General features: G+C 47.1%; 1 protein-coding gene across 1 annotated transcript in view; it reads right to left on the minus strand.

Moving 5' to 3' along the window:
• SFMBT2 (Scm like with four mbt domains 2) overlaps positions 1-14,488 on the minus strand; it is a 210,095-nt gene that overhangs the window by 50,763 nt on the left and 144,844 nt on the right. Inside the window, exon 11 of the mRNA XM_054016151.1 lies at positions 6,965-7,091. Within this exon, the coding sequence (XP_053872126.1) occupies positions 6,965-7,091 (127 nt within the window). The remainder of the gene's footprint in view (positions 1-6,964; positions 7,092-14,488) is intronic.

Here is a 14,488-nt window from a genome sequence, read left to right on the forward strand (position 1 = left end):
CATCTTTCCCGCTTTGGGTGAGCTATACTGCCAGTCATTAAATGCTCCCCGTGAAGTTTACAGAGTTTTGCTACTGCCTGAAACATGATTTATTCAGCAATGGTCCCTTATGTCTAACTCGACATGGCTTAACTACTGCAGCCTGTTGTACAGACAGTTTGTGTTGTCAAACTGCATAACTGGAATGGCACAATCTGCCTGCTGCTTGGACCCCTTGCCTAGCGCTACAGACTCTGACCTGCCTAATGCCCGGTATCCTGACCTTGGGCTGACCCCCTCCAGGTTAGTTCGACTGGCTCCTGCCTGGTCACCTGAACACTGCTCTCCTGAACCAGGTCGCTAACCACTAGACCTGGCCGCCTATCTCCCAGCTCTGACAGCTGCTACCAAAATCTCACCTGAATCCCCAATGCTTACAGATTTAGCTGAAGCGTGAAGTTTTATGTCCCTTCCAAAACTTCCTTTAGCATTAGCTATTCTAAGGACGTAGCATTCACTATAACAGTAACTGTCACAGGGCCAGACTGTGATGCTATTGCTTACAATGAGTAGTACCATAATCTCCAATGGCACAATCCAGGGTGAAAGATGCTTTTTGAGGGGATAGCATAATCTTGCTCATAATTAGAGCCGGTCAGGAATTTGTTATGAACCTTTTTTTTTTTTTTTAAACCAAAACCCGATGAGTTATAGAAACCAAAACTGTTTGCAAAACAGCGTCAGGGTTGACAAAACGCCTGACTCAAAAACTTTTGGGTAAAAAAAATGCTTTAAGATAGTTGAACTGAAAAATTTTGGTTCTTTGAATTGAAGTGACTTTTTATTTCAAAATTTTAATAAATGTACACTAAAAAGATAAAAGGCACCATGTTACTTTCGTTTTACACCTCTGGGAGGCTTCCACTATGTCACAGCTCAATGAGTTTCCTCACAAGGTATGTCTACACTGGAGCTGGAGCTATAATTCCCATGTACCTGTACAAACTCTGATCGAGCCAGTGCGCTAGAAATAGAATGCAGCCATGTTGGCAGGAAGGGCGAGCCGCCCCGAGGACATACCCATCGGAGACGCTAGGCACGCTCTGAGTACGTACCCATCGGAGACGCTAGGCACGCTCTGAGTACATACCCATCGGAGACGCTAGGCACGCTCTGAGTACATACCCATCGGAGACGCTAGGCACGCTCTGAGTACATACCCATCGGAGACGCTAGGTATTCAGGAGGCTTGCCCCTCCCAACACTTGCACTGCTGAGCTACGCTGCTATTTTTAGCGCACTCGCTCAGTTAGAGCTAGAATGGGTATGTCTCCTCAAGCTGGCATTTACATCTCCATTTCTAGTGTAGACACACCCACCATGTGCTGGGTTGGTGGAGATTATTTTTATGAACACAACTGGAACATTTGATCTGTTTGGTGTTATGAAATATCTTGATTATATGCTTTGGTTGTCTTATATAGTTAGGGTTTAAGCCAAGCCCTGAGTATTAGAAGACAGGGTGAGACCTCGTGTAAAGTATCTGGTACTGACCACGGTTGGAGAAAGGATAGTGGACTAGAACTAGTGGATTGGTTTTAGATCAAGGCTCTAGTGTGCAGATGAATTTCAGATAAAGCAGGATTCAAGGAAAACTGATTTCTGATTTGGATAAGCAGTTAGAAATTCAGTCCAAAATGTTGCACCTCGAGGTGTATAACTTGAAACAATGCATATGTTAGAATTCCTCACTGAACTCTGGCTTTAATACGAATCTATGCTACTTTTTATTTATACTTCTGCAGCTCTTAAAGGGGCCAACTGAGACCAGTAGGCTCAGTGTTGTACATAAACACAGGTTGTGGCTACGCCAAGGTTTTAAGCACAACCTTCGACCAAAGGTTTGTGGAGGGTCCAGGTTAGCATGTACAATCATGTTAGCTAACTTGAGTTAAAGGCAAGTCAATTAATTTGAGTTAAAAAATTCCAGTGTGACAAAGCCATAGTGAGACAATCCCTGAACTAGAGCTTACCGGGGAAAAGGAAGGAAGCAAAGATGAAGTGAGTTGCTCAGGGTCACACAGTCAGTCAGTGGCACCGCTGGGAATAGCACCTATGTCTCCCGAGTCCTGCTCTAGTGCCCTGTCCATTGCACTCTCATCTGCGTCATGCAGCTTTTGACTGTGCCACCTTGAGCTACGATTTCATCGGCTCTCACATGCTAAGCAGCATTTGGCATGGAGCAGGGATGTAGCAAGAACAGGGTACATGCTGCCTATTTTACGTCTAGCTAAAACGTCCCTGCCAGGGTTCTGGTCAAATGGAATTTCTATTTAGATACCAACTGAGTTATAAAACACTGACAATGGGATCAATCAGAGTGATACTGACATGGCCTTGACGCATGATGCTACTTTCTCTAAACTCCACACGGCCTCTGCCTTCACGGTCCCTTCTACAGCGAGCTGTCAGTGCAACGACGGAGGCACTTTGGGTTATGTGTCCGTGTTTTCGTCAACTTTAAGGGGTCTACCTGAGTCCATGAGGGCACTTCTCACCACACATCACAGGATGCCATGTGAAACGAAGTGGCGGGTAACCCACAGTGACAGGGTCAAACAACCAGGAAAGGGTTATGGGCCACCAGCGGGTCACATGACCCAGTCGAGGATTTAAAGAAGGGTGTATTCTCTTTCTGGAGGCTGCAGACCTCACAGGCCTCCAGAAAGAGGGCACATCCTTCCCTTAAATCCCCTGCTGGGTCATGCGACTAGCCCTTAACCCTTTCCTGGCTGTTTTATCCTGTCACGCCCACAACTGGCCAAAAGAGTTTGCATGAATTCATGAGACCTAGAAGAGCCCAGATTCATACAGCTCTAGCATAAACACAAGCTCACCTTTACTGTACTGGTACCTGTGTGATACTGTAACCCAGCTTTGAGAAATAAACCAGCCAGGCACTAACCAGGATATTGATCCACCAGTGCATGTGAGGCTTTGGGGGTGAGGGGCAGATCCTTTCATCCTTCTCCCTTCTTACTTCTCCACCAGCTGAGCTCCTGGGCTCTGCAGCACAGAAGCAGATGCAGGTGTTCCTGAGCTCTGCAGGAGAAAGCTTCCTCCATTGCTCCTGATCTCTGCAAGACACATCCCACCCCACTCCGTGCTTGAATCCAGCCAGAGATTGACTCCCATTTCTCCCCATCCCTACCTTCTGCTAAGAGGGGAGAAACTCAGGACTCCACGACACTGAGCTCCTGTGATGCATCACGCACCATCCTTGGTTTTTAACTTGCGAAGTATGAGTAGGCCAGTGGAGTTCTTGAGGGTCACTGGAATAAACCTGTGGTTGCCTGTATCAAGTATCTGAGATTTTAAGCATCAGTTCGGGGATGCTGTACCATAGTGACATCATAGAGTCCTTCTGGGATTTACTTAATGCCTTGACACGCTGAATGGCACCTGACCACAGTCATAGAAAGGCACAGCTACACCATGACTGGGTGGTATTAACACAATCACAACACCAAGGAGTCTATCCTGAAAGCTCTCGGAACAAAGAGCTCCCAGTGATATCGAGCAGGGCACCTACCGGGTCAGACTTCAGTCCAGAATGCTCATGCTGTTGCTATTTCATAATATATTTACTGTTGCATTGCACGCTGTCTTTCAAATGCTACTTTTTTCCTACCCTGACTGAATTGGCCTTGTCAGCACTGGTTCTCCACTTGTGAGGTAACTCCCTTCTCTTCATGTGCCAGTATATTTATGCCTGTACCTGTAATTTTCACTCTATGCACCTGAAGTGGGCTTTTTACCCACGAAAGCTTATGCCCAAAAAATCTGTTAGTCTTTAAGGTGCCCCTGGACTCCTTGTTCTTTTTGTGGATACAGACTAACACGGCTACCCCCTGATACTTTATAAGACATTTACTCTGTATTGTACCGCACCTTTCAAACTGTGAACAGGACCTTCAGAATCAGACCCCCTGAGAAATCAGTTCTATGGAATCATGACACCTGGGACTCAGTTTGTATGTGTGGTTAGGGGCTGCCCTTTGATTGTTTCAGTTCGGGCACCATAACTAACTGGCCACACCTTGGCCTCCTGGAATGTGCCAGTGGTGAGCTGCAGAAAGATAAATCTAAGAGGAGCCGGTGAAGGCAGGCCCATTGGACCGTCAAAAGTGCCTTAGATGTTTTCAGGATTCTCAGAAAGCAAACAAAGGTGTAGATTCCACCCTTAAATACACTTACCCAATTCCCGTTGCCTTCAGTGGGGGGCTGCACATGTCTCTGAGGGCAAAACCTGGCCATGAAATTAGTTCTTAAAGAGCCTTTTCCCTTCCCTTTGCCATGAAACACCACTAGGCACAGCTGATCTCACATGGGTTCTGCCTTGACAACGAACCCAGTAGCTGTAAGTACAGCAGCTTCTGACTTCTCTTACACTAGCTTGGGCTTAGGTGGTGTCTGGGTGAGATACCTCCAAGGCGGGGCAGTTTTTATTCCGGAAGCGGCAATCTGTCGGTACTGAACAAACACCCCAGCCCAGTGTACGGGGGCTTCATACTGCACGAGGTGGCACCTTTCAGCTATGACATAAAACCAGGATCCTGGCCTTTTGTGATCAATAACGATCCTAGTACACTCTTTTGAGCTCCAGTGTCATGGCCAAATTCCAAGCTAGGGGCTTGATCCATGGCAAGATTCAAGGAGGGATGGGACACTTATATGGATAAGACAACGACCCAGAGTTATGATGATAAATAGTTTGGAAGGGATATTAAACCTCATGCTTCAGAGCTTAAACCGATCTCTATTAGAGATCAAGATGAGACCCATGTAGAGGGGAGATTATCCCTCCTCTGTCTATTGCTGTGTTCTTACACCTTCCTCTGAAGCACCTGGTGCTGGCCACGGTCAGAGACAGAATTCTGGACTAGGTGATCCAGTCTGGCAGTTCCTTTATTGCTGCGTGCAGAGGAGGGTGTGGCATGCATAAGGGTGCAGTGGGGAGATGCAGCAAACACAGATGGTGATGAAAAGTGCAAGATACTGAGCACAGCTCACTTTGCCTGCTCTGCCCCTATGGGTGCACAGCCCAGAAAGGAGTGGGTTGGGGCATGGAGACAGAGGGTGCTGGGCCCTAATCCAAAACATGTAAATGAATTGCTCATCCGCCATTGGGTAGAATGCGGAGTTGCTTCTCTACCCATCTACCTGGATGGAGAAGCAACCCACCAAAGTGAGTGGCTCTTACACACCTGTCCTGTTTTTCCTCGCACCTTTGCCTCTGCTTCCACTCAGGATCAGGACCCAAGTGATTACATGGTGTCAACCTCCCTTCCTCATGCACTTGTCAGTAGACATTGCATCTTTCTTTACTTCCTGTTCTACACCATTGTATAGGGTTGCTGTGCACTCGAATAATGGCCGTGCTCCACCCCATCCTGACCACCAGTGCAGCACATTTTCAAACACTTTGAGATCTCGGAGTAGAAAGGTGCTACACAAGTACAAAGCGCTATTCACTGTCCAGAGCAAAAGCGCAGCAGAATAAGATCCCGTACAGTAATTAGCTAAACATTTCTCTTGCTTTTTGTCACATGGCTTTAACAAACGTCCTTGCTTGGTGCCCAAACTATGATTAACGTCCCACTCTGCAAAAATAGAGCTACGGCCTTTATTTTGGACTCCAGGCCTGCAGCTTCTATTTATAGGTGATCACTGAACCAACACCATGGGCAAACAATACAAAACGTTACACGCACCTAATGGAAACCCCAGATTATCTCAGCACCCATCAAGGCACATTTAATATCTCCACTTCCCTTGTTTCAGTGACTCATTGACAATAATTTTAACAGCACATGGAAGACGAGCACTGGGTTCTGAACATCAGTCCTGCAAAGCTGTACTCATTTCAGGAGTCCGTATTCACCCAAGCGCTGCCCTGGAGAAAGAACTACTCAGGTAAGTGTTTGTATAAACACCAACGGACACTGGTTGACAGTAGCCGGGATCAAACTTGGGACCTCTAGAGCTTAATGCAGGAGCCTCTACTGCCTGAGCTAAAAAACACACGGCTGTAACAGGCTCATCAAACTCTAGCTGCCACTAGAGGGGGACAGAGTGCCACACCATGCCGGCATGGGTTACATAGGCATGATCCGGTCCATAATTATCTCATCAGCATCTCATTTCAGGAGAGGATTAGTAGAAAAGAAATTCTTTTGAGATAAATGTGAGCCCAATTAGTTATCCCTACTGCAGAGCCACTATTACTTGTAGGGTGGTGGTGCTTGCAACGGCAGAGTGCTTTCCAAAGGCTATAGACAGTCCCCGCAGGAAGAGCGTGTGGCCTAAAATGAGAAGTGGCAGACAAAGAGCGGGAGAAAGGGCTGCTATATGCATGCAGCTGGCCAGGGGGAAGGCTGGCACAAGCCTGGTTAGTTCCCGGGCGTTAGGTGGGTGGGTGCAGGTAGGAAATGGAGTGAAAGGGAAAGGCGAGGAAGAAATGAGGTTGATTGGGTCAAGCAAAGGGGTCAGGGAGGTGGAAAGGTGGGGGCTATGAGAGTGCATGGCGGGACTGGAGCAGAGTTCCAAGGCCAGTAGAAATCTCATTATGTCATCAACAGGCCAAAGCTCCGAAGGCAGCTTCTGCGGTAGTGAGGAGACCTTTCAGAGGCTGCCTTGGAAGCTTCCCCCCACATCGTGTTCGGTGTTACTGGCCATGTGGGTTTAGAGGACCCTGTGAGATAGTGCCCTGGAGCCCTGTGGTCTGGGCCGGGGGGGGGAGCAGGGAGAAGGACAACATCGGATAATTTAGTCCTTATTGACTGTATATAAAAAAGCAGGTGGGGGGGGAGGGGGAGCTGCGAGGCATGCAAGGTGGGGGACAGCAATTGACAGGGCCGGAATAAACGTACCCAATAACACAAAGGCATTAGGCCTCTATGACACTGCAGTCATTTCAACGTACCTTCCAGGTGAAGCCACATTAACCTTCCTTTAACTGAGGTGATAGAAGCAACGCATATTTCAGCAGGGTTCCTGGGGTTCATAGCCTCCAGCTTCATATTCTTAGTAAAGCCCCGGCTGAAGGATGTCTGAAAGAGGTCAAGCATCAACATTGAAACACAGCACCACAGCACAGAATGGCTTTAAATAGACTCTCCCTTGGTTTCCATGGAGAACACAGGAGATGTCTAGGACCGCCCAGGCCAAGAACTCACCAAGATTCCAAAAGGGATTTAGATGGGTATGAAGAATATCCAACATTATCATAAAGACAACTTCTGGAAGAGATATTCAAGCTTGTGCTTCAGGGCTTAAGTCAAATTTTGATCATCAGAGACCAGAATGAGACGTGTGTGGGGGAGGCAGATTATCTCACGTCTGCCTATTGCGGGTCTCTGCAACTTCTTCTGAAGCATCTAGTGCTAGCCACGGTCAGAGACAGGATACTGGACTAGAGGGTCTATGGGTCTGATCCAGTCTGGTAACTCCTGTGTTCCCAGAACCAAATTTCCAGAGCAAACCCTCCATCTGCATGTACAAATTAGAAAACCGTGTATGCATTTACTCACAGAGTTCCCCAGTTTGACTGTGAGCTTGTCTGCAAGAACAATTAGTTCACGACAAACTGGGGTGTGAATCTACATTTTGGGTGTTTTTTTTTTTTTTTACAGATTTAAAAAATTTATTAAAGCTAATGTTTAAAATCAAGTTTACACAAGTTTAAGAAGGAAGATACTTTACATCTGAGGTCAGGCTTGAGTTATGGGAGATTACAAGTATTGGTTACAAGGTTCACAAGATACATACCTATTATGTAACCAGCATAGACCCAGATTGGGGCGTGGGAGTTTTAAAGCACCAGTGAATAAGTGATCTCGGGTATGCTACCCATAGAATGTAGTTAGAGTCCAAGTCAGTATTGGGTACACTTTGATCTAGTCCTCTTTGAAATAGGACTAGATCAAAGCCCATTAACAGTCTGTTAATGTGTGTCAGCTGGGTCCATGTGGGCAGTTAGTCCACAGAGGCTACTGTAGGGTAGATTCACACCCCACTTGCCACAAACTAAAACATTCCTGTAGATAAGCCCTTAGTTCAGTATAGAATGCCACATCCTCAGCTGGTGGAAACGGATGTAGCTCCATTCACTTGAACACAGGTTGACTTCATGTCAAACTGTTGAGTTCTGTTGATGTACATCAGATAAGGATCTGGCCACAAGTTGTAACGGCTCATCTATACCACACAGTTCTGAGAATATGGCCCTTGCCAATTTTTCAGCCTTTTGAGAATAAGCATGTATCCGTCAATGCTAATTACCACCAAGATCTATCCTAGTGTATTACTAAGGTTTGGTTTATCCAGAGTGATATAATAAGTTTGAAGATTTTATTTTATGTGTACTTTATTATAGGTGGGGCTGGCAGCACGGCCGATTATTAAGGTTGCCCAACACTTCCATTAGAAGACCCTGTTTTCAGTTGTTTATAACTTTGCCGGACTTTAACCGCTTGGGCTGAAATTTTCCATGCTGGGTGTTTGCATCATGCTGAATATTTTGGAAAATTTCAGCCAAAATGATTCGGATGTTTCCGAGAACAAGACCATGTTAAACATTTCTGCTGGTCTTATCTTTGACAAGCTCTAGCTTCTCCATGATTTGGCGCAGAGAGCTGAAATTTAGCAGGTGGCGGGCCTTTGTGTCAGGGATGTGCCTTTTGGCATCCCTGTAAAAATCTGCCCAAATTTAGCCAACTAATAAGCCTTTGAAAAGTCACAACGAGCACATGCTCAGTAGAGACTTGTTTGAGATTGGCAGATTAATTCTCCAAAGATTCCACCTGCACTGGGCGTGCTCCAGCTGGAGTTGCAGGCGGGCTAGAAGGACACTCCCTGCAGTTGCAGTTCACAGCTGCTCCAGGCCAGGCCAGGTCTGTGTCTCTGCCTGGGAACCGAAACTGAAGCAGGGAAAATGTCTCTCCTGTTCTGTCAATGACATTCCACCTCCCCACACCTTGCCCCACTTGCCCCAGGCACCAGGGAAGAGGAAGCCACCTAAACTGAATGCAGAGAGGACAAGAGCCAGACTTGGGATGGAGTGGGAGAAGAGGGAAACTGGGGCTGGGAGCTGAGTGGAGGAGACTGGGACTGACTGGGCAAGGAGACTGGGAGCCAGGAAGGAAATTGGGAGGATTGGAAGCCAATGAGTGGGGGAGATACTGAGCTCAGACAAAGGGCTGAGGGCAGGGGAGGGAATAGGATTGGCTAGGCAAGGAGACTGGGATTGGGAACCAGTAGGGAGGGGGAAAGCAGGAGAGAGATCTGGTGAAGAGCTGGAGCGGGGAAGAGAACTGGAACTGGCTGGGTAAACAGACTGGGACAAGAGGCTGGGTGCTGAGATTGGGCTAGAAGCCCAGAGAGGGAGACTAGCACTGGGAGTCTGTGGGGAACGTGGGTGACTGGAGGCGGGCGGGCGGTGGGGGGAGATGAGGGAGAGAAATAGAAAGAGGAGTGCAGAGGGGAGAACTGGGACTGGCTGGGCAAGGAGACTGGGAGTAGGAGTGATGTTGGAGAGACTTGGACAGGGAACCTTGAGAGGTGTGCTTATGACTGGCTGGGCAAGGAGACTGGGATGGGGATGAGAGGCCTGTGGAGCGGAGACTGAGATTGGCTAGGTGAGGAGAATGGGACTGGGACAAGGAGCCAAGGATGGGGAAGAGACAGGGTAGGGACTGGTTGGAAGACAGAGAGCAGATGGGATCTAGCTTGTAGGGAAACAGGTAGAAGAGTCTGTGCCCACTAGGGCACTCTCACCTCCACAGGATGACAACCTACTACTGCTATCAGTTTCTCTGTTAGGTTAAGTGGCAGAGGTCTGTGGCACAGATCTAAAGATTCCAACCCTGCTGATGACCCATGTGGGTGTCAATATGATGCCACATGATAGAATTCCTGGTGGGGGGTTCATTTTGCTTTTTTAAAAAGCTAGGAAATTACACACACAAAAATATGTTAGAAGAACATTATCATGGGTGCAAAATCAAGCCATCAAAATTTAGGAAATGCCAGAATTAAAGCTGCCTGGTGCAACCTAAATTTGGCCCCTTTGTGCATTTGCATGATGATACAATCTTTAATTACACAACCACACACTAGTTTTTCTGACTCAGTCAGTGTACAGGATGGACCTACTCGGGGATGAATCAGGTTTGAGTAGTGAAGGCCTGTTGTCTGTGGGACTCCTGCTTCATCTGTTGCCGAAGTTAAAAGGTGAAGTGAATAAGCAGGGGATTGCAGGAAGGGAAAAGATGGTCTCATGATTAAAGGCAGATGACTGCTGCCCTGGAGAACTGGATTCTATTCCTGTCTCTGCCACAGACTTCCTATGTGATACTAGGCAGACTCTGAGGTCTGATTTGCAGAAGTGCGGCGCACTCACAGCTGCAGCTGAAGTCAACAGGAGCAAACATATAAAATGCTAGTGTAACCCACACACCTCCTGAGTGTGGTGCATCCGAAGAAGTGGGCTGTAGCCCACGAAAGCTTATGCTCTGATAAATTTGTTAGTCTCTAAGGTGCCACAAGTACTCCTGTTCTTCTTTTTGCGGATACAGACTAACACGGCTGCTACACGAAAAAACATGTGGCTCCAGAGGTCCAGGTTTGATCCCAATGACCAGGTTTGTCGGTGTTACAAGCCGGGGCTTGTCTGGAATTTCAATTGGGAAGTCTCCAAAACTTGGGATGTGATTCCTCAGCTTGGGGAAGAATGTAACCCACGCACCTCTGGGGTGTGGTGACCTGTCCCCTCTAGTGACACTGAGACCACTTAGAGCAGGGGTTCTCAAACTGGGGATCAGGACCCCTCAGGGGGTCCTGAGGTTATTACAGGGGGGGTTGCGAGTTGTCAGCCTCTACCCAAACCCTGCTTTGCCTCCAGCATTTATAATGGTGTTAAATATATAAAAAAATATTTTTAATATATATGGGGGGTATTGCATTCAGAGGCTTGCTATTTGCAAGGGAGCACCAGTACAAAAGTTTGAGAACCACTGACTTAGAGCTTAATGAGTCTGCTATGGCCTTAGCTAAGAGCCATGTGGCTTTTAGCTCATGCAGTCAAAGCTCATGCATTTAGCTCCCGAGGTCCCAGGTTTGATACCGACTACCGGGGTCTCTCAGTATTGCAGTAGCCACTGCTGAGTACTCTGAAAAATCAAGTCGTAGATGTCTCAAATTGGGTACCCAAAATTAGTGGAATTTTGACCATTGTCTCTTGGTGTCTGTGTTTCCCCATCTGTAAAACAGGGATAATACCCACTCATTTCACAGGGATATTATGAAAATAAATCCAGGAACGAAGCATACAGATACTATAGCGATGTGCACCATAGAAAGACCAGGAGGCAATTAATCATTCTGTCTTCAGATTAGGCATGAATTGCGTGCAGTAAATAAGGGATGGGGGCCACACATTGAACAACAAGAAAAACAGCTGCTCATTAAGTGAGCACCATCCATCCTGTGCACCAAACCAGGCAGTGGAAAAAATAGGATGCGATCACGTTATTAAAGAATGTATCAGAATCCATATGCACAAGGGAGGTGAATGAAGGTTGCATGGGCAACCTTCATTCTGGCATTTCCTAACTTTTGGGTGCTTAACCTTGAAACCTGACTTCTTTTTTTTTTTTTTTAAACAAAGGGTTTTATGTGTAATTTTGATTTCAACCGATAAACGACACTGAATCAAAGAGGTCCCACACCCTTTGGGCCACATCCTCAGCTGGTGTGAATGAGGTCAGCTCTCTTCACATCAATGGCTGAAGCTATGTTCGCTTCAGCGGAGATTTACACCAGCTGAGGATCTGGTGGGTCATGATTTTGTGAGGCACTCATAGACCACAGCGACAGGGATCCATATAAGACCTTAGCTAGACAGACAGGCAGGTGGGCAGAAAATTAAAATCACAATTTGCAACAATGCACACAACAGCGGCAGACCATTCGCCGATCCCCCGCAACAAAACAGCCACTCACCTCACAGAGCAAAGAAGGATTCCCACTTTCGGTTCCCATCGAAGCCCCAGGACCCTATAAAACCTCCTCAGATTCCCAAACCCACACGCATCAGCCTTTCCCAATGCCCATCCCAAGAGTCTTCTGCTCACGCATGTACATTCCCCCCTGCCCTGGCCCCAGTGTTCCCTTTCCCTTCACTTTTTTTCCCCATTTAGCTGACCCCCTTCCTAACTAACCCCCACTCCCTCCAAACGAATTATGGAACTAACCTAACATTTGCCTCCATCACACAGTTCACTCTACTTATGTGTTATACTCCTTTCCTCTACGATGTGTCTGCCTTATCTATGTAGACTGTAAACTCTTTGGGGCAGGGACTGCCTGCTACTCCATGTTTGTACAGCACCAACTACAATGGGGCCTCGATCTTGGTGGGTCCCTATACATCACCCTAATAAACATGATTATTAATCATTGTCATTAATCCAAGATATTCTTGGGTTCTATCCGGCATCCCTTACACACGAGTCATGGGACAATGGCTTTCATCTTGACTAGGAAAAGTGGACACCTTTCGGTCAGGCGTAACCAATACATGCTAGCTAAGTCCAACCTAAACTCGACCTCTTTTCCTCATCAGGACAGAGCCAATGAGCGTCGTCATTAACTTCCCTGGGGCTACGCATGTGACTAAAGGCTGCAGGACGAGGCCTTTATTTCATTAAGATTTCTTGCAAAAATGAAAAAAATGAATTGCACACAGGAGCTTTTTCTTCCTCTCCTTATCGCTTGGACTATTCAAAGCCGTGCCCAATACTCAGACAGGCTTCCCGCTTCTAAAAGCGGCTAACGGGCCATGTTTACAAGACATCAGAGTGAGTTTGCTGAAATGTTTTTTATGCCAGCTAACAAGGAAACACCATCTATCATCAGTCTGGCTCCTTTTGTTGTGATGCCGCGCCGGAGGCTAATTTATAAAGAATCAATGGCAAACCAGTTAGCTGGGAGTTTATTTTCCTAAGCATTTGGCCACGTCAATCCATTTCATAACTACCTCTGCTTGCTAAATAGCCCCAAGGGAAATGGTTACAATGTATCCACTTCGCTGCCACCTCTCCTTGTGGTAGGTGGAAGATGTGTGATTAAAAAAAACCCAAGTTTGTAATAAACATTCCGTCAAAGAGCCGCTCTTCGCGTGGTAACAAATGGACTAGCCTGGTAGGGATGTCAGGCAGATGACAATGGAGAGACGGCAGTTCTCTGTAGAGAACTGTTTTATCAGGAGTCAAATAATAACAGACACGCGTTCGTACAATGAATGTTAAAGAAAAAAAGTTATTAGAACTGATTTAATCTTTGAAGGACAATCTCGGGGTGGCTGGCATTGTGAGCACAGCTCCAGTGCCTAATGAAAAGGAAAAAAAAGGAAGGCAGATAAAAAGAAGGGAAGAAAGAAACAAACGGAAAGGAAATGTGACAATCATCACCAGGTTCATTTATTTGCACGTTATCATATCCCTGTCTCCCACTCTCCATCAGTTCCTGTGTTTTAGATTATAAATTCTGCCAGGCAGGGCTTTCCTTTCATACTGGACAGTACAATGCAGGACAGTATGGGGACTCTCCGTCCTGAGGTGAGACGTGATCCAAATCCCACTGATGTCAATGGGTGTCTTTCCAGTGCCTTGAATGGGGTTTGGATCTGGCTTTGGGGCCCGGGAGCTCTACCCTAATAAGAAAGAAGGATCACCTATAAGAATTCTAACATGAACGTCAGAGGACCTTTAAATCCAGTCACGCTGAAGGCATATAAGAAAAGCCACACTGTACAGTGATGTAAGGTTCCCGACCCTGGGCATTCCATCGGCAGCACAATGCCGCTGCGCAACGCCAGTTTAACACGATGGAAGATGCACTGCAGACTCGGGAAAAGCGTGCAATGTACCTGAAACAGTAGCAGCATCGTGCTGCTCCTAGGATCGCTCCTGCTCGCCGGCAGCGCCCATCTCCAGTACACATCATGCCGGTAGCAGGGACAAAGCGGGACAGAGAACAGCAGAAAGTAGGCGTGGCCAAAGGGACACTGACCACAATGTATGCACCTCATTACAACACTTGGGCTGTGACCCAGTTCCGTGCATCACAGCAGTTCCATGGTGGGTGGGACTGCAGAGGGCCTGCCCAGGGGAATCCAGGCCCACCTTGCACTTCGCTCTACAGTGGTCCTCTCCCAGAATAGCATAGCAGGGGAATGACAGGTGGGGAAATAGCTTGTGCATCTTCTGGCCAATGAACGACTGCTCGTAAGTGACCACAAGGAATCAGCTGCCCACCTGGTTCGAACAATGTATTATTTTGTACAGTTTCAAAGGAATGTTGGGCCCGAATTGCTGATGGGCTCCATGCTCCAATGAAGAAGGCAATCATTTTCTCATAGGGACACCAGGCAAGAAGAGCGCTGAAC

Source organism: Malaclemys terrapin, chromosome 1, assembly GCF_027887155.1.
Source record: "Malaclemys terrapin pileata isolate rMalTer1 chromosome 1, rMalTer1.hap1, whole genome shotgun sequence".
Lineage (NCBI taxonomy): Eukaryota > Metazoa > Chordata > Testudines > Emydidae > Malaclemys > Malaclemys terrapin.